At 29.6% G+C, this 20,935-nt stretch overlaps 2 protein-coding genes across 2 annotated transcripts; both read right to left on the reverse strand.

Annotated features, from left to right (window-relative positions):
• Positions 1 to 1,287: 1,287 nt before the first annotated feature.
• LOC129973889 (gastrula zinc finger protein XlCGF17.1-like) lies at positions 1,288 to 2,310 on the reverse strand. Its single transcript, XM_056087523.1, has one exon. The coding sequence runs from the start codon at positions 2,308 to 2,310 to the stop codon at positions 1,288 to 1,290; it is 1,023 nt and encodes a 340-aa protein (XP_055943498.1).
• Positions 2,311 to 14,744: 12,434 nt separating this feature from the next.
• Positions 14,745 to 15,278, reverse strand: LOC129973905 (adhesive plaque matrix protein-like). Its single transcript, XM_056087524.1, has one exon. The coding sequence runs from the start codon at positions 15,276 to 15,278 to the stop codon at positions 14,745 to 14,747; it is 534 nt and encodes a 177-aa protein (XP_055943499.1).
• Between the last annotated feature and the right edge of the window lie 5,657 nt (positions 15,279 to 20,935).

Here is a 20,935-nt window from a genome sequence, read left to right on the forward strand (position 1 = left end):
AGTGGAAAAATTGAATAAAACTGAAAACCTCATAAATGCTCAGACTTTTATTTTCAGAATTCATCTCATGAGAAACATATACTTCTTAATATAATGAGGGAAATCCAGTATGTATATTAGATGCGTGTTTTTGACCGACTGTAGCCAAAAGTTACCATTTGAACAACTAGATCAAGCAAAAGCTGCAACGTGAACAACTAGATCAAGCAAAAGCTGCAACGTGAACAACTAGATCAAGCAAAAGCTGCAACGTGAACAACTAGATCAAGCAAAAGCTGCAACGTGAACAACTAGATCAAGCAAAAGCTGCAACGTGAACAACGAGATCAAGCAAAATCTGCAACGTGAACAACGAGATGAAGCAAAATCTGCAACGTGAACAACGAGATCAAGCAAAAGCTGCAATGTGAACAACGAGATGAAGCAAAAGCTGCAACGTGAACAACGAGATGAAGCAAAAGCTGCAACGTGAACAACGAGATCAAGCAAAAGCTGCAACGTGAACAACGAGATGAAGCAAAAGCTGCAACGTGAACAACGAGATGAAGCAAAAGCTGCAACGTGAACAACGAGATGAAGCAAAAGCTGCAACGTGAACAACGAGATGAAGCAAAAGCTGCAACGTGAACAACGAGATGAAGCAAAAGCTGCAACGTGAACAACGAGATGAAGCAAAAGCTGCAACGTGAACAACGAGATGAAGCAAAAGCTGCAACGTGAACAACGAGATGAAGCAAAAGCTGCAATGTGAACAACGAGATCAAGCAAAATCTGCAACGTGAACAACGAGATGAAGCAAAAGCTGCAATGTGAACAACGAGATCAAGCAAAAGCTGCAATGTGAACAACGAGATGAAGCAAAAGCTGCAACGTGAACAACGAGATGAAGCAAAAGCTGCAATGTGAACAACGAGATGAAGCAAAAGCTGCAACGTGAACAACGAGATCAAGCAAAAGCTGCAACGTGAACAACGAGATGAAGCAAAAGCTGCAACGTGAACAACGAGATGAAGCAAAAGCTGCAACGTGAACAACGAGATGAAGCAAAAGCTGCAATGTGAACAACGAGATGAAGCAAAAGCTGCAACGTGAACAACGAGATGAAGCAAAAGCTGCAACGTGAACAACGAGATGAAGGAAAAGCTGCAATGTGAACAACGAGATGAAGCAAAAGCTGCAACGTGAACAACTAGATCAAGCAAAAGCTGCAACGTGAACAACTAGATCAAGCAAAAGCTGCAACGTGAACAACTAGATCAAGCAAAAGCTGCAACGTGAACAACGAGATCAAGCAAAATCTGCAACGTGAAGAACGAGATCAAGCAAAAGCTGCAACGTGAACAACGAGATGAAGCAAAAGCTGCAACGTGAACAACGAGATGAAGCAAAAGCTGCAACGTGAACAACGAGATGAAGCAAAAGCTGCAACGTGAACAACGAGATGAAGCAAAAGCTGCAACGTGAACAACGAGATGAAGCAAAAGCTGCAACGTGAACAACGAGATGAAGCAAAAGCTGCAACGTGAACAACGAGATGAAGCAAAAGCTGCAACGTGAACAACGAGATGAAGCAAAAGCTGCAACGTGAACAACGAGATGAAGCAAAAGCTGCAACGTGAACAACGAGATGAAGCAAAAGCTGCAACGTGAACAACGAGATGAAGCAAAAGCTGCAATGTGAACAACGAGATGAAGCAAAAGCTGCAACGTGAACAACGAGATGAAGCAAAAGCTGCAACGTGAACAACGAGATGAAGCAAAAGCTGCAATGTGAACAACGAGATGAAGCAAAAGCTGCAATGTGAACAACGAGATGAAGCAAAAGCTGCAACGTGAACAACGAGATGAAGCAAAAGCTGCAACGTGAACAACGAGATGAAGCAAAAGCTGCAATGTGAACAACGAGATGAAGCAAAAGCTGCAATGTGAACAACGAGATGAAGCAAAAGCTGCAACGTGAACAACGAGATGAAGCAAAAGCTGCAACGTGAACAACGAGATGAAGCAAAAGCTGCAATGTGAACAACGAGATGAAGCAAAAGCTGCAATGTGAACAACGAGATGAAGCAAAAGCTGCAACGTGAACAACGAGATGAAGCAAAAGCTGCAACGTGAACAACGAGATGAAGCAAAAGCTGCAATGTGAACAACGAGATGAGGCAAAAGCTGCAATGTGAACAACGAGATGAAGCAAAAGCTGCAACGTGAACAACGAGATGAAGCAAAAGCTGCAACGTGAACAACGAGATGAAGCAAAAGCTGCAACGTGAACAACGAGATCACGTTCCGAATTTCATTTAATTTTTTCATGTACAAAAATCATTAAAAACACGTTGCAATTTGTTGTCTCTTTGAGTTATCGTGTTTCTATGCATATAATTAAATAAATAGACAGTTAAACTTTCACGGTTTTGATTCAAAATTTGATTTAAAAAAATCTATATTTTAGATGCTAAAATTGAGTACAAATTTTATCGATCTGACTTTCAATATTTTTTTATATTTATCCTGTTCATTTGTAATCAGAACCAAAGTTCCTCGGAATGGACTTTTTTCAATATTTGATAGAAATCTACATATCTAAACGAATAAATGAACACAGAAATTTGAATAGTGTTAAGATCAGACTCTAAACTCTGTTTATCTAGCTCAGAAAGTTTTTCATTTAATGTGTTCGCAACTTACATACATATAACAAGAAATATTTTTACTAGATTCAAGGAGGTTTGAAACATGAAGATTCGTCAGAATTTCGAATTATTTAAAGATTACAATAATTTCTCTTTGCATACTTCAGATGCGAGAAAGTAAAAATTGATAACCTAATGTAATATACTAATTTTCTTCTTAGAATTACAAAAATAATTGTTTAATGAGAAAACGTAAAAATGACGCAAAAAAAAAAAGCTTTAGTAAAATTTGTCTGGAAAATCAAATGCAGTTTATTTTATTTATTAATTTCTAACAAGCAGGAATTGTCGAACTGAAAAGTAAAGTTTTACGATTATCTGTCAGGGCCGCGGTGGTCTGGTGGTAAGGTTTCTGGTTTTCGTCCTCTGGCTAGTTCTCTCTCGGCCAAACGCTCTCCCGTTGATGTGGTGCAAAGCCAGTTCAGGTGACAACCTCGTCATCTGACCACGATTAAAAATTAAGAGGTTCGTCTCAAAATAGCCCCGGTGTTGCTTTAAAACGGGACGTTAATATAACTGAAGTAAAAGATTAATTGTCGTGTTTACAAAAATCTGTTCTCAAATACAGTTTTATTGGTAAATTCTGAGAGATGGATGCAACAGACTACCTTTTATCAAGCATTCGAGATGAATTTTTAAATACTGAGTAACGCTCCGCTCTTTTTACAAGAAAAATGATTCTTTTCCCCTTTATTATTTTTTCAAAAAATGTTGCATTTTAGTCACGGCACCATCGAAAAATCGAATTATAAGGGGAATTGCGTTCAATTATACTTCCAATTTATATATTTTTCTCTCGTAAAAATCAATGAAAAAAATCAAAATCAATGCCATTTTAAACCCTTTATTAATATAAGATAAAATATAGACAAAACGTCGATGGAAATATTCGCTCAGTACACAAATCCTGACATGTTTAATAAAGGAAACATGAAGTATATAGAATTATCTTCAATTGACGGATTCAATTATCTTCAATTGAAGCCGCCTCTTCACGTTGAAAACAAGAGTGACCCAAAAAGGGCCTGAAGCATTCAAATCTGCTTTAGACAGCACAATGTTGTATTATTTTTACCATTTCCTGAGCCTAAAATTTCAACGGAATTTATTGATTTCTTGTCCGCTAAACACATAAGTTGCGTTCTTAAATGCATCTTTTTGGGAAATTTTTAAAGATAGACAAAAAAAAAAAAAAAAAAAAAAAAAAAATCACGATATATTTCTTTAAAAAAATAATTCGAGTTTCTTGCTTTGGTTTTTATTTTGGTACTTTAAGCAAAATTTGATTGAAAGAATTTTTAAATAAAATTTGTTTTTACTGAAAAATGTATTTATTTTACGAACAATTTTTTAAAATTAATTTTCGTTTTATTAAGACATTCAAAATTCAGAAGAATTTTAATAACATATATAGATATATCTGCCGTGTAAATGCTCGGCAGAAGGAAAATAAAATTCATGTTTTTGATTTCATAATCACAGTGCTGCATATGCAATCATATTAATACAGGTAAGAACTGATTCGATTACGTTTTTGCATAAATTACTTACTATGGATAATACACAATTATATCATATATTTTTATTTCTGCTGACAAACTCATATCGAAAATATTTAATATTTTATTAATTAAATAACTGCATTTTAATGAACTAGATTTCAGAATCAGATTTTTTTACAGCTAAATAACTTCCTATGATATAAAAAGCAACATTTAGTATGCCCAAAATACAAAGTATGGCGACAGCAGCAGCTTATGCTATCAAAAAAGTAATAATTAATTAGATTTTAGTCAAGGAATTATTATAATGATATAAAATATAATAAATTAGCAAATCTTGCAAATTTATTACTGAAAAAAAATATGGGTAAATAAAGAGTCGCTTATTTCCCAAGTATTCAGCAAAATTTGAGCCAGAAAAATTAGTCGAAAAGTACCAATTTATTCGCTATATTTCATTCTTATAATATTCTAATTTTTCCCACTGGAGGGCACCTCAAAAATGAGAATGAGAAGCCTTCGGTATGGTGATTGGTTCTCGCCTCCCTGGTGGGTACAGAAATGGTGTGGGGTCGACTACACCCTACCGATGATGGGGCGTGCTTCCCATGGAAAGAATTGTACTGTGACCAGTAGTGGTCCTTATGGCTCAATCACTTTTTCCATCAGTGTTGCTGGTCCGGTTATTCCATTTTTTTTTTTTTTGTGTGTGTGTGCCATGGAGCGGTTCGGAGTAATCAATTTATGATAATCAATTGTAATTCGGAGTAATCAATTGTAATTTCTTACCTACTAATTGACTAAAAATACTCGGAAATGTGGCACCTGCTTTATTTATCATCATTAGCAACTACAGGCTGAATGTTCGACGAGTGAAACAATTGTCTGTTACAACAACAATCGAACAATTCCTCTTTCTTATTATACAATAACTCCGTAGGATTTAAATTATTAGATTCTTTGATAGCCAACTCTGCACACATACTTTCCGAAATGGAGAGGGATTTTGCGGACGAAGCTCATAATTTTCGCCGACGTAGGATTAAAAGAAGATAAGCGATCGCTGAGATTGTAAGGCTTGAAGAACCGCCCCTCTCCCCAGTTTGGCCGCCTCTGATGAAGATTATTACCACATTATGTGCGTCTGTCGAATAATTTAATGTAAATTGGCCTTAAGGCGACATTTGCCTAATTAATGACACCAAAGAAAAATTTTGTACTGCGGTTTATGCTTATTATCATAGGCAGCAGGAGGACCTGATATTGATCGTTTTTCTTCTCGTGCCAAAGCTTTATAGGTAACAGAAAACAGAACAACATATAATATAAATAACATAGCATTTATGAATCTAACCTTTTTTAAAGAAATATTTCTTAAATTCTGTGGAAGTGATTCATTAAATAATAGTATAACAATGTTCTCTCTTTTGTGTAGTAATATACAACAAGTTAAGTCTATCTCAAATTGTTAACCCATTTTTCGACATCTTATTATTATTGTTTCTGAATACAAAAATTTCAGGTTAACAAATTCATCTGTTGACTTTCAAAGACTCACTTACACATGATACAGGATGAAAGGAGGCAAAACTCACTTACTTTTCAAAGTAAAAGATGGCGAATTAAGATTAATTTCTTATTACGATATATTAAATCAAATAATTAATCTCATACCATTAAAATAAAATTTCAGTAAAGGAAGTGTCTAAATCAATTGATGAAGCAAGTTTCACCATAATTACTCCAGCCTTCTAATCGAAAGATTCTACCTACTTAAGATATCAGACTAAGTTTGGGGGGATTAAAAAAACTATTTTAAAATTTATGATGTTTTTTTAATAATATAAATATAAAAATGACAAATAAAAGTGAAATTTTTTAAATATATAAGTAGCTCTTGAAGAAAAAGCATATTTTGATGTAAATTTTAACATTTATTAACAAAAATTAGGATTGTTCCAAAGAAAAAGAATTGTTACAGTTTTTCATTTTTCTTTGTAACATTGCATGTGTGATATATCTTAGAGTGTAATTAACTATTATCAAAGAATTATATTGAAAAATAAAATTTTTGTGCATAATATATGAAATTATCTATGAAATTTTGGAATCATTTTCAACGATATTTACATTAAACTCATAAATCCACTTCTATAATATTCAGCATCAGATCTATAGTTTGACACTCTGCATAACATAAAGAACTTTAATTATAAGTTTCATTATGATATTTCGATTATTTTTTGAGATATGTTGATACTCGAGCAATATAATTATGGAAAAACTCGTTCTTCAGAAATTGCATTTAAAGTTTTTAAATGCTTATTTATAGGCATCACTTACATATTAATAGTTTGTTATAACTTGGCTTTTAATTGACACAGAGACCAAATAATCATACCATTGGAAACAGAAACGTACCTATTTTTTGAAGATACAACAACAACAACAATAATAATAAAGCGAATTTTCATCCAAATTCATGTTTTCAACCTAGTCAGATACCTTAATAGGGTTTTTTTTCATTCTAAGGTGGTTTGTATTTGAATTTCATGTCAATCGACCCAATGTGACTTTAAGGAAAGAATTTTTAAAATTAAATATAATATAATTTCCTTTAACGCCTTAAGTCTGGTCCGATGAAGACAAATTATTTGACAAAAGGAGTTCTTCGATTTAAATTCCAGAATTTTATTTATTGTCTTAAATAAAACAAATAATATTTTTAAATTTAAAATATTCTATTGATACATTCGGAAGCAGAATGGTGGTTTCAACGGAATTATAATTGCTTGCACTTTCCGTTATAATGAATTAGTTTTTAATTTTAGTTCTTATTGAAAGGAATAACAAAGAAAAATTCTAACAAAATTTTTACTTAACAACAAATATTAATGAAATTTTGAGAAGATCGTAAAAGGAAATTTTATATTGTGTACATTAATAATTTTTTTTCTAAATTCTTTAGTCTGTAGAATGCATCAAATTGTTTTCTAATTATAAATAAATCAAAATTTTTACCATTTACCCTCTTTTGTTGTAATTTATTAAATCATTTTTACCATATTAAAAATTTTTAAAAAGAAATCTAAAATTGTATATTTGCAGATAATTTTATTATAAAATAACTATGTTAACAGCATTTAGGAATAAAATATATTAGTGTACTATTACATCTCAGTCTTATGACAAGAATATTTTGCCGAATTACGGAAGTAAAATTTGATTTATTGATTGCTTTCGTTTATTAGATGAACACTTAAATTTAGAAATTACACGAAAATTAATGTGATCAGATATTAAACTTCGAAAAATTGTAAGATGACGAAGACTATAATTGAATCTACAAAGCATAATTAATGTAGCCATATCATGTCTACGATGAGGAATTTAAATGGAAATAATGGAGTTTAAACAGAATGCAATTTAAAGGGAATTTAAATCTGTTAGCCGTCTACATTGATTCGTAGACACTGTTAGCATGACTATGAATTCTATTTAAGTAAAATGCAAAAGATAAAAGTTTGTAACTGGTACAGGAATTCTTTCAAATCTTTTCACTTATATAGAAGACGAAACAAACTAGTGAGTAAAAGAAACAATAAAAAAAAAGAACTTTAAAATCACCAAACAGAACAAAGTTGATTGTTGCATAATTAACCAATGGTTCAACGTCTTCCATACAACTTTTCATATGATTATGAATATTGCTGAACTTACGAGGCAAAGGGATAGAAACAATATGAATTAACCCTCATAGTTTCCAGTAAACTTGCATGGCAATTCCCACCCTTTCTTTTCTCATTTTCTAAGTTTGAAGGAATAAAAATAAAATAAAAATATAATAAAAATAAAATAAAATTCTTGGAAAATAAAACTACATTGGGCTGAAAACTTTTAAAGATATTTACACGTTTTTAGAACGATTTCTATAAAAAATTTAAAAGATGCAAATGTTTTGGAATAAGAATTTCTGGCAACAGCTTTTTATTTAAAATGAGAAATAATGTCCGTTACATTTAAGTTAAGTTTTCTTTCAAAATTTCACATGTAAACAAATTTTGTATTGAAAGATCCGTTTTCTCACTTTTTGAAGAGAAATATTCATATGGCATGATTCAAAAACATTATGAAATGCATGGGATTAAAAATTCTCAGTGCCGAATAAGCAACATCATTAATCGGAAAGGGAAAAACCGTCAGTCATTACTTTTACATGAAAAGAAGATTCCAAATGAATATCCGAAAGATGTACTATTGTTTTAAATATTTCGAAAGAGAATTTGTTGGATTAAATAAAAATAAAAAAAAAGACAGAATTAGACCTGCGCAGAAATTAGTTGCAAAATCTTTGAATATATCTACAAAAACAATAAATTAAATAATTAACCAAAACTTACAGATTAAAAAAAAACTAAATAAATATAATTTTCATCAGCTCTTGTTTTGGTTTATAGAACACTGTACGAAAACTATTATGGGAGATAAATAGAAATATCTTGTGACCTTTAAAAAAAAAACTAAACAAATATTATTAGATTTACTTAAATAAATGTAACAAAATCAATTTTTTTATATTGAAAATTAAGGGAAAAAAATGAAAAACTTAATTTGTCATTGCATAGAAAGTTTCAAAAGAAATTTGACTGTTGCAGCTTTTTTCCATAATGAAAAATTAAAAATAAGAAGGGAAAAAATTGTAAAATCAGTTCAACATACTATCGATCCGATTCCAATCCGATATTTACAGCAAAAATTCAGTTTCTTTATTCCAGTGACTTTCAGAGAGTAAAATTCTATTAAGGCGAAGCTATACACATTGAAAATCTGTCGCTGTAATATCGCTTTAAAAAAAAATCGAGACTGATACAGATATGACGTATATATCCTTTCAACATATTTTTACAAAATTCTCTGACGTTTCACCCTAGGATTATTATATCTTTGTTCTGTTGTAAAAAGTCCTTTTAAGCGCAAACTCACCACGATTATCTGACTCTGGAAAGTAGTCGAAGAAGAAGAATGGAAATCAGGTAACTGATGATTTTACGAAAATCCTTCTATCAAGGAACTCATGTGCAAACTTACAGTTCAGAAAAAAACACTACAAGATTGAAAATTATATATATATATATATATATATAAAAACCGTTCTTTACATTTTAAACATTAATTAAACAGCTATGAGATCGTTCCAAAATGTGTAAACGTTCCCTAAATTTTTATAATTTTTAAACATGAGGCACTGTTTTTAATTACTTTTAGAATAATCTATGTGTAGAGATTTTGGACTCTTTATGATAATGGCCCAAAATAATTTTCGCGTCTAATTTATTACTCATTTTAGTTAATACGTTCACACCCGCAAGAATAGAGAAATCAACTTATAATCTTATCTGTTGACCAATTTAGTGCAAAATTGAATTCATATTTCCAATTCCAGTAATAAAAGTATACAACATTTTATTTTTTTGAATAAATTGAAGTCTGTTATATTTTTGAATCTTCGTGCCTTCTTTCGTGTAATATACTTCCAAAAATTGATGGGCTTAAGAATTCATACATAAAGGATCATCATAACCCAACAACGGAAATCATTATGATTATTATTACACGATTGTTCGGATATGAACGAGACAGGCAGTTCCAAAAATAGTTTGTTCAGACTCCAGGTTCTTCTATGTCATTTGAAATTTGTGACGGTTACAATAGTTTCTCTAGATGCACTTAGTGTATGAGATGGGAAACGAAATGGATAAAATCAGTTTTTAAAGATGTCGTGCCCTTTATTATTGTGCTAAAATTAAAATTAAAAAATTTCATCAATAATTTGTAATCATTTGTTATAAATATTACTTAATTTTAAAATCAATTTTATCCAAATTCATTATTTGATGCTAAAATTCGTATGGAATGAAAAATACTGAAATAAATGGATAAACTGAAAATTAAAATCTTTCACGGTTTCGAACGAAGACAATCAAATAGACAAAATTTCAAAACTTAAAAAACACATAAACGGGAATAATATCAAATATAAATACTTCATATTATATATATATATATATATATATATTAGAAAAAAATGAAAATAAAAATCTTTATTATTTTCTATTTTTAATTTCATTTTAGAATTCATTATTATAAATATTGTGCATTCCTGAAATAAATTTCTTTCCCGAATTCACAATTAGATGACAGAATTGTAAAGAATAAAAAATAATTAAATTAATCGATTATGAAGTAATAATTAATAAATTATTTCTCGTACTGAAACAAACTTTTGCCATCGAAAGCACATAAATGTACAAAATTTCAAAATTAAAACACATTAAAAAGTGACAAAAAAAATCGATTATAAAATATGATCTTCACAGACATGAAATAAATCAAGTGTTTAGGAATAAATAATATTTTAACCTCAAAAATATGAAAAATATCAAATCGTTGTATACTTAAAAAACAATACTAGAATAATATTATAAGTGTTTAGTCGTAAATTTTTTTTCACCATTTCCTTTCTCCTCCTTTATACTGTAATGCTTCGTTTTTCTCCTTTATTTTCTGAGAAGGTTTAGAAAAAAAAAGTGAAGATATAAAAGCGTCTAAAGATGTTTGATTTTCTCATGATAGTAGAAAATGTAAAACAGTTCCATTATCAATAAGGAATTCCTCTTAAATGTGTTTTTGATGATTTGAGTGAAAATCCTAAATTAAAAAAGAACAAGCACTCGAAACAGTTTTAAATTATTTTTTGGGCCTGCTAATTTAAGTTCTTTATAGAAAAAGAAAGAAAATATATTCATTTTTTTGGAATGAGAAATTCTAGATTAGAATCAAAAATATATTTAGACTAAGGGAGACTTTTGAGTTCTAATATTTCAATATTTTATAAATTATGGCATTTTTTAATTCAGCAAACGTTATTAAAATAAGCTTTATAATTAATATTAAAATGATTTTATTTTGGACAAATATTTTCAAAAGTGTTAAGTTAAAAATCTTTCAAAAGCGGAGATTTTTGAATTATAGAAATACATAATTTATTTTCATTTTTTTGTATCATAAATTTTCTTAATCGTTAATTAAAAATTATATCAAAATGATGCAGATGGAATGATGTTTCTAAAAGAGATCCTTATGTTAAAGTGAGATACGATGAAATATATATATATATATATATATATATATATATTATTAATTTTCAGATTTCAAAACTTAAATGTTATATTACATTTTCAAATAAATATTAACACTTTTGAATATTATCTCTCATTATATACATTATAAATAATTAGACATTAGAAATAATTTGGGCTATCATATATCACTTTTAATATATACTAGTTTTTATATATACTGATATTGTTCTGATTTTAAATGCTTAAAGTATTTTTAACCTAAAAATTGATTTTGCATAAATAATTACAATACATGTAACTGTTTTTTTATCCATTCATCATAACACATTATTTAATTGGTTGCCATTAAGACTAAGTCAGTTGAAATCGTCACTTTCTTTCAATTCTTTTAGGCACCATTAAGTTACTACTTTAAATCGATAAAAAAATTCTAAAAATTATGAAAAAAATTATCAAAAAATAGTGGTAGAGTAAATTAGAATATAGCCGTATTTCAAAATCCTTCCCTATAAATTTTAAAAGAATTAATAAAATAGAAGAAAAAAATTAGTGGTGAATGGAGTTTGGCATCACTGAGAAGGTAAATTAAAATATTTCTTTTCAAATAATTTGCTCCTAAATTATTGTAGAAAAATGTCAACATTTCATTGAATTTCTTACGAATTGAATATTTAATTAATTTTGTCATTTTGAAAAATTGACGCTATTTGTCTTAATCAATAACTGAGCTAAGTTTGGTTGAAACCGACTCCATCATTAAGAGAGAGAGAGAGATGGAACTTATATATATGTTGCAGTAGATGAATGATATTTGGCATATGTCAACATTTTCCAATGAATGTCGATATTCTTCGGATTAAAGTGTCGACATTCGCCGAAGAATGTTGATATTCTCTTACTCCAGGTAACATATACATGCAGTCTTTTATTTATATTAAGATTACAACTTTATAGTATTTTAAATATGGTTATACTAGATATCTTCTCAAAATGTTTTCCAAAAATAATTTCCACATTTTTTTTAGAAATAGGCATGTACTTACAATGAAAAAAGTATATATATATTAAAATAAAGAAAAGAAACTATTTTTTTAATGTTATTTGAGCCAATAATTCTGAAAGGTTACAAAATATAAATTTTTTTTATATAGCCAAACGGTTTTAGAAGTCATGATTAATAAAATAATATTGACTCGATAATATTTAAAAACAGCCTCGCTTTTCTTTGTCCAAAAATGGCCGAATAATAAAGATTAGAATTTCATTATTTCAGGCCAATCAACAAACACCTCGGAGAAATAGCGGCCAGTAATTGGCATATCTTTATGGAGGTGGTCGTAGAAACAATATAAAATTGTCTAAAATACTGGATTTAAAGTTTTATTTATTGGACAATTTTGATTGCAGAAACTTCTTTTTTGTTTAAATTGTTAGTAAATAAATTTTACTAAACAGGATTTATAAGACCTGAGAATGTATAAAAACTAAGGTTTCGCAGCTTTTACCTTTATTTATTCAATTTAAGATTAATTTTCTAAGTAAGAATAATAAAAAAGTGAAAACTACTAAAAATTATGATATATAATATTTTTGTAATATGTGTATTAAAAACAAACAAACAAAAAAAAAACATAAGAAATAATTCTATACTTTATAAAGCATAAATGTAAAGTATTTTCCTAATAGGTTAAGTTTAATTATATTAACGTCCTGTTTTAAAGAAATAATACGGATATTTTATGACGGGCCTAGTAAATTTGAACCCTGATCATACGACGAGGACGACACTGAGCTGGCTCACAAATCTTTCAAAATTTCGGCACCACACCAACGAGAAGACATTTGGCCCAGATGGTTTTAATACTCACCGACCCGTTTACACGGTGGTCCTTCGGTGGAATCGAATCTCGAACCCTTCGGTTCTGAAGTCGAGATTTTATCATCAGATCACCATGGCCTGTTTTCCTAGTAGGAAGAATATGTCTGTTTCAAAGAGAGAGATATATGAATACAGAATATGTCCGTCTATAACAGTAGAAATAATCGATTTTCTCAAATCAGAGAGAGCATCTTTCATGTTACAATTTCACAATATATTTTTACACACTGCAACACTTTACAGTTTGACTCACCTTTTCGGAAGAATGAGGATTAAAATAAAAAAGAAAATTTAAAGTGAATACCCTTAACAATAATATACTTATTTACAAAACTTAATTTGCGTATTAATAATTAAATTAATAATTTGCGTAATAATTAAATTACAATATTTGCGTATTAAATTTCTTGAGGAAGAGTTTATTTATAATCATTTAAAATCATTTAAAATTATATTTGCAGAACTTGCAGCTATTTAGAAAAATTTACGCTTTCGTTCAATTTTTAAAGACATATGCAGAGTAAATTTGCTCAATGTGTTAGTTGCGTGTACCTTTGCTTCTGTTAATTAATCGTTAAATATCTGATGTTGATAAATAAGACACTTTGTTGCAACAAGTCTTTGAGAAATTAAAATTTAAAACCAATTAATTAATGAAAATGAACAACAATTTCTTTGTTTTTTTTTTTGTTGAACACTGCCATTATTGATAAGCTAATTAGGATGCAAACACGCCGGTTCAATGGAAAAGTTAAGTCATTGAACATTTCATGCTAAATTTGATTAGAAGTAACAGAAATTGCTTCTACATAAAAGGGCATCTCGATAAAAAAAAAAGAGTTAAAGAGTAAAAGCCAATATTTTCAAGAGAGCTATTTTCTTTCTCATTACAGTATTGATTCGATGATTGATTGATGATAATCCATAAACTTCATTGAACGAACTTCGTTTATTTAGCAAAAAGTTTCAGCTGGATCTTTACTTTGAGCGTGTTATTTATTCTTCAAATTAAGAAAGATAATATCTTCACAATGAAATTTTCACTTTCTCATATGCGAAGTATAAAGTATTTAAATCATCAAAAAATTCGAACTCCGGATTTTGACAATCTTAACATTTTAGACCATCCTAAATTAAAAAACAACAACACATTTTTAGAAAATCTCTGTCTGTCTGTGTCTATGACTCTTTGAGATAGACTGATGGAGTTTTATACACAGTGTTTACACCTAATTTGTAAAATTTTTTAATCAAATTTTGTGCAAATTTGGTTCAGAATATGTTTGTCTGTCCGACTATTCAAATGTCAGTTACCACGATAAACGGAAAGAGATAGATAAATAAAATTCAGCATTTAGATTTAACATTTATAGTTTAGATATCTATCAAATTTTTAACCAAATACAGCAAGGGACTGGCGATCGGTTGGTCTGTACTTTCAGAAACATGTCATCGCGATAAAACAAAAACGTAATGATTTAAATATATGAAATTTGGTATGGGATTTTGTAACTACAGGTATAGTCTTATTTCAAAATTTTGTTTCAATTTGGTTGGTATGGAATGGTTTCAATCTGGTTGTTATGGTGTGGTATGGTTTCAGTCTGGTTGGCATGGTGTGGTATGGTTTCAGTCTGGTTGGCATGGTGTGGTATGGTTTCAGTCTGGTTGGCATGGTGTGGTATGGTTTCAGTCTGGTTGGCATGGTGTGGTATGGTTTCAGTCTGGTTGGCATGGTGTGATATGGTTTCAGTCTGGTTGGTATGGTGTAGTATGGTTTCAATCTGGTTGGCATGGTGTAGTATGGTTTCAATCTGGTTGGTATGGTGTAGTATGGCTTCAATCTGGTTGGTATGGTTTCAATCTGGTTGGTATGGTGTGGTATGGTTTCAATCTGATTGGTATGGTGTGGTATGGTTTCAATCTGGTTGGTATGGTGTGGTAGGGTTTCATTCTGGTTGGTATGGTATGGCATAGTTTCAATCTGGTTGGTATGATATGGCATAGTTTCAATCTGGTTGGTATGGTATGGCATAGTTTCAATCTGGTTGGTATGGTATGGCATGGCATAGTTTAAATCTGGTTGGGTTTTGGTACGGGATTTTGTGACTGTAAATGTAGTTTTGTGTCAAAATGTTTTGTTCCATTTGTTTTTGGAAAGAATGCTTCTAAAACCTAAATTCGGTTTTCGAATATTTTTAATCGCATTCCAGGAATTAATAAGGATTAAAAAAACTCGCCAAGAATCGCACGACGAATACAATAAAAATACTAAATTTACGCCACAGGTTCATATTTACTAACTATTGCAAGGCAGTGCTATGCAAGATGTTCACTGGGATAACACTTGTTAGAGAGTATACAAAAACGCTTTGGGAAGATCACTGCTTCCGGCTCTGATAAATCTATTTTCTCGCCTTTTCTAAGGTTTTGAGATTTATCACTAATCGAAATTTCAACAAAATTGAATTGACCAACAGTATTAACCGTCATGATATGTGGCAGCATTTGAAAAATATAAGAAGTTGAAGACCTATTTGATTTTCTTCCTGTTCATGAAGATATTGTAATTAATGAATATTCTACAATTGGGGGACTTATTACAAATTGTTCAGAAATATAATGTAGACAAATGTAGTAAATGAAGGAGACGATAGAGAAGATGATTTGAAAAAACATTCACTAGAGAAATTGTCAATACTATGACACAATGAAAAAGAGGGTAGAATTAAATTTAGTAAGGACCTTTGGATCTCTTACTCCCATTCAAATGTCTTTTATTTTTTTAAATTTAATCTATATAAAAGTTGTTTTCAAGTGACAATTATGACTACAAATTGAGATAATAAAATATTTAATTGAAGATGTCTTCCAAACAGTTGGTTTCAGCATTTCGTGCATAAAAGATTTAATTTTAAAAAATTTGATGCAAAATTATAAAAATGTTAAATTTTTTTAATCAATTCCAAATACATAAATAAAAAAAACTTATCAAGCCCATTAATTTAGGAATCCTTTAGCCAACTGTAAATGAAAAAAAAATCACCTGAAAGCGATTTTAAAAATAAGGAAAAGAAGAAAAATATTCTAAAGTTTAAATAAGACTTCATTTTCATTTGAATATATTCAAACGTGTGACCAAAATAAATCTAATGCAAGCACGAAATTAGTTCTCTTAAGATATTAAAAATAGGACAATTTCAGATCCCTCTAACTTAATACGTTCCTAAGCAGAGGCTTGCTTGATAATCTAGACCTGATGAAAATGGAATTGTTCAATTTCAAGAAATTGTAATGGATGTTGTGTTCCATTTTTAATAAAAAGGTGGAATTTTTATGAAACATTAGTTCTTTACCAGCTACCTTTGGTGACCAGCTGTTCCACGGGAATTAACGAATCAAATTTCCAATCAAGTAATTTTTTTGTAATTTGGTTTCTTAGTAGCTTTTTCAGCAGAGTATTTTTAAGCTTCAAGCTTCGATATCCATTTAACTTACTGAGTTTTACGCCGTTCTGTTCATGCATCTCTCTAATTTTTTGTCAGCTCCCGTAATATTTGAACTTTAAATTGAAATGGAAGTGGTTAAACTGAATTACTAGAAAAACCTTTTTCGCCGAAACTAGCATTTTTCTTTTAATTTGAGAAAAGAAAGAATCTTTCGGCACTGAAGTCTTATGTGCGTTACAGATTATTTTATGCAATATCTGCAAGAATAATTCAATAAAAAAATTTTTCTGATTCATCCTAAAATTCAGTTTTTAGTTTTACTTTCCAAGGATTTAAATTTCTGTAAATGATAATATTTTATTTTATTTTAATCAATAATTGTACTTCTGGAAAAATTGTGAAGTCTAAATTTTATACAATCCTTTAGTCTCAAGTAATAATTCGCGATGAAGTTAAAATCCTGACATCTCAAGTTTTAAGTAATAGCAATAAAAAAATTCTATCTTTTACCAACACATCTAACCGAGCCATTGAAGTTCTTATTATCAGTATTTTAGAACAATCAATAATTTCATTTTTTAGGCCATTCATCTAACCCAGTTAAGTCAATCAATAAAGTGGTCTAAAAACGCACATTTTTACTAAACAGTAATATACAATTCTTCATAACTCACTCAGTTAGAGTCAGAATAGAATGGACCGTTTTTATTAAAAATGTTAGGTTCTTAAGAATATTTTACTAAATATGGCTCACAGGATGAGGGTCTATATAAAAATATAAAATTCGCTATTTATCAGAATAGTTATTGGTTTAAACTGCATAAAATATTATTTATTTAGACCATTTTTCCAATTAGATGAATATGCCTAATTCTAACTGTTCAGAAATTCGATATTGGGATCCGATTATAATGGATATCCTTCATATACATAAGAATCATGTTTAAATACCTGGCATCTCAAGACATTAATCTTGAGACATTAATCAAAACATTAATCTCATCTGATATTAATTTTATTAATTATAAAATTAATTTATAGATATTTTTAAAATTACGAAAGCTTTTTCTTGCCCCTCCTTATATTTCTAGAAAATATCATATTTCATGCTTATTTCATTTCATATAGACACGCGCTAAGAATTACTCTCTTCTAGCTTTAGTTGTACAATAAGAGTTAAATTAATTTTTTAATTTGAGCTTCTGTCAACGCGATGGCAACACTTTGATAGAAGCTAATTTTTTCTATATGCGCGTAATGTTCTCGTTTCTTTCGTTAAACTTTATTTGTATTTTGCGTGAAACAAATTGTTGGAAAATATGCTTAAAGACAAACTTTGCTGCTAAAGATGTCAATTTATCCATTTCAATAATAATAATATGCTTAAAATAGTAATGTTGTTTAAAAGTAATAATAATGATAATAAATAGTAAAATTGTTTAAATGGAGAGACTTACTTTAGGCATTAAAATATTGGAATTATTAAAAAGATATATATTTTCTTTTAAATTTTAAGAAGACGTAGAAATTTTTTTCGTATCTTAGTATTTTCGGATATTATTGTGGAAAAGCGTTATCTCTTCATTTAATTTAAAATTAATAAAAATTCTAAGTGAAATTTAAAAAATCTTTCTGAAGTATACATTTTCAAACTCCAGATAACGCGCGCGCGCAGACAGACAGACAGACAGACAGAGAGACAGACAGACAGACAGACAGACAGACAGACAGAGAGAGAGAGAGAGAGAGAGAGAGAGAGAGAGAGAGAGAGAGAGAGAGAGAGAGAGAGAGAGAGAGAGAGAGAGAGAGAGAGAGAGAGAGAGAGAGAGAGAGAGATTACTTTTACTACAAGTACAAATTAATATTTTTTTTCTATAATGAGATCAAAGAAAAACAAATATTTCGAATTTTTTTGAAAAAAAGAAGTAATAAAGTATAAAACATTCAAAAATTAAAAAAACTTTCATTTAATTTTATGAACATAAAAATATATTTAGATAAATAAAATTTATGAAGGGAAAAAAACCCATCTTCAATTCTTTTATTCGGAAATGCATCGAAATAGTATTCAAAAAGAAAAAAATAATAAAATACACTCGAATTGGGAAGAAATATTAATGAAATACACTCGAATTAACAGCCGAAAATTATTAAATTCTTAAGATTCAATTTGCATCAGGTTCCTAAGCTATCTCGTGGTTTTAAAACGTTTCTAAACCTCTTACTTTAAGTACAAATTTTATCACATAAATGGTTTTATTCAAAGAGGCTGATATTGCATAACTTTTCAATTAAACGGCGAATATTAATTATTTGAGGTTACTCTATGATTTGGAATTGCGGTTTGGCTCTGATTTTAAGAATAAATCGCCAAATGTCTTTAATTTGGCGCGAGTTTTCAGTGCTATAATTATGTAAAAAACAGATGTTGCACTTCTGTAAAAGTTATTTTCTTGCACGTATTTTACTATTGTTGGGAAAACATTGTAGAACTAAGAAACTACTTATGCATAAGACAAGAAAAATAATTTATGAACTTTGTTAAGCTTTAAACTAAGTACTTAAAATGGAAAAAGCATTATATGGAAATGGAATTAAACATTCAAGAACGATCCCATAATTTATGTGCTCACTTAAAAATTTTTTTTAATAGTAACATCTGGAATACAGTAAAAACCAAATGCGATTTTAGGAAGTCGGATGTCACAAAATTTTGTTCGAAATGATTAACTTTTGGGGCCACATGAAATTAAAAGATAAAAGTTATTATTTCTTTGAAAAAAAAATCGTTGCAAAACTAACTATTTTTATCATAAAAGTAATAAAAAAGTATAAAACATGGTGGATTGATATAGAACCCACAAAATTCTTAGAATTTTTCTAGAACAAATAAAGTGGCAGAAAATATATAATAGCTGGATATGAAAATGCAGTCTGGAATTTAGCCGATATAAAATCCTAGCTAGAAAGAAGTACATTTTGTGGTTTTAACCGCAAACCAACGGGAGACCTTATAAAAACAAGCCTATTAAAAGGCGATTGTATATTGACTTTATTTGAACGAAGAGGAAAGAGGGATTATAGACACATTGTATAAGAAAAAAATTTAGATACGAGTTCCTAAGTGATTACATATGAATATTTTTTCCATCTTACCTGCATATAAACTGTTTATTTAAATAAAAAGAAATTATGAATGCACTTAGTTTAACATGTTATTCGAAACAATCAGTTACACTACAGTATTTATTTTACAGTTTATCTATCTTTACTTATATTTTTGAATTTGTGCTCAATTTTACCATATTGAAATCGGATTCGAGATGGCAATATATGACATTGTCAGAATGAGAGTAGATAGAAAAAGGTTCTAATAGTTAGTTATAAAAATGTTTTTTTTCGTGTATGTGTAAAATCGCGTTCAGGAAAGACACCTATACAGATAAATTTAAAAAGCAAAAATATTAAATATAAATACATAAGTAAAAATATAATGGAAACAACGCAACTCGAAACGACGACCCGCAACACACGCGTCATTCATGCTATTTTGGCCACTATACTGTACTTCCCACATTTCGAAGTGGAAGTGAAGAATATATTTATTTTAATATTTAGTATAAAAAATGTTTTTTTGATGCAAAATCGCGTTTTTTTAGGAATATATACACTTTTATAAATTAAAACTTAAAGAGCAAAACCTTATCTAAGTATAAAATTTGATTCAAATCTTTAGAGCCGTTTCCGAGATACATGAAATATATATAATATTATTCGAATCCTGTCGGCTAAATAATATGTAACATATTTTTGGTTTAAGTAGAATGCAGGTTCGAATCAGTGAAGAGACTTTTTTTTAATTTCGTTTTAATATCCATTTCGAGAAAGCATAATTATTAACAAGAAGACGCAGCGCGGCACAAACACAGAAGACAAAAAGGGACGAACAAATGATCACTAGTCTTATATAACATAGGATTTCTGGCCAGACGCCAATTCAATACACGTGTGACCTTTGACACCTTTTCAAGGGCAGCCTAAGGGATCGCTTTCATTTGAAACGTAATGTTGATGGCGCATTATTTTTACAGAGGAATTAATTAAACCGAATGTGGAATTGGATCACGAAATAAGAGAATATTTTAGAATGAAGTTACGATGGGCTAAATTAAAATAAAATCTTGGAAATTAATTTGGATTAAATTACTAGTTTAAAATATCATTACATATATATACAAGAATTGCTCATTTAAAGTTATAAGCTTTTTCTTGT

Source organism: Argiope bruennichi, chromosome 1 (genome assembly GCF_947563725.1).
Source record: "Argiope bruennichi chromosome 1, qqArgBrue1.1, whole genome shotgun sequence".
NCBI lineage: Eukaryota > Metazoa > Arthropoda > Arachnida > Araneae > Araneidae > Argiope > Argiope bruennichi.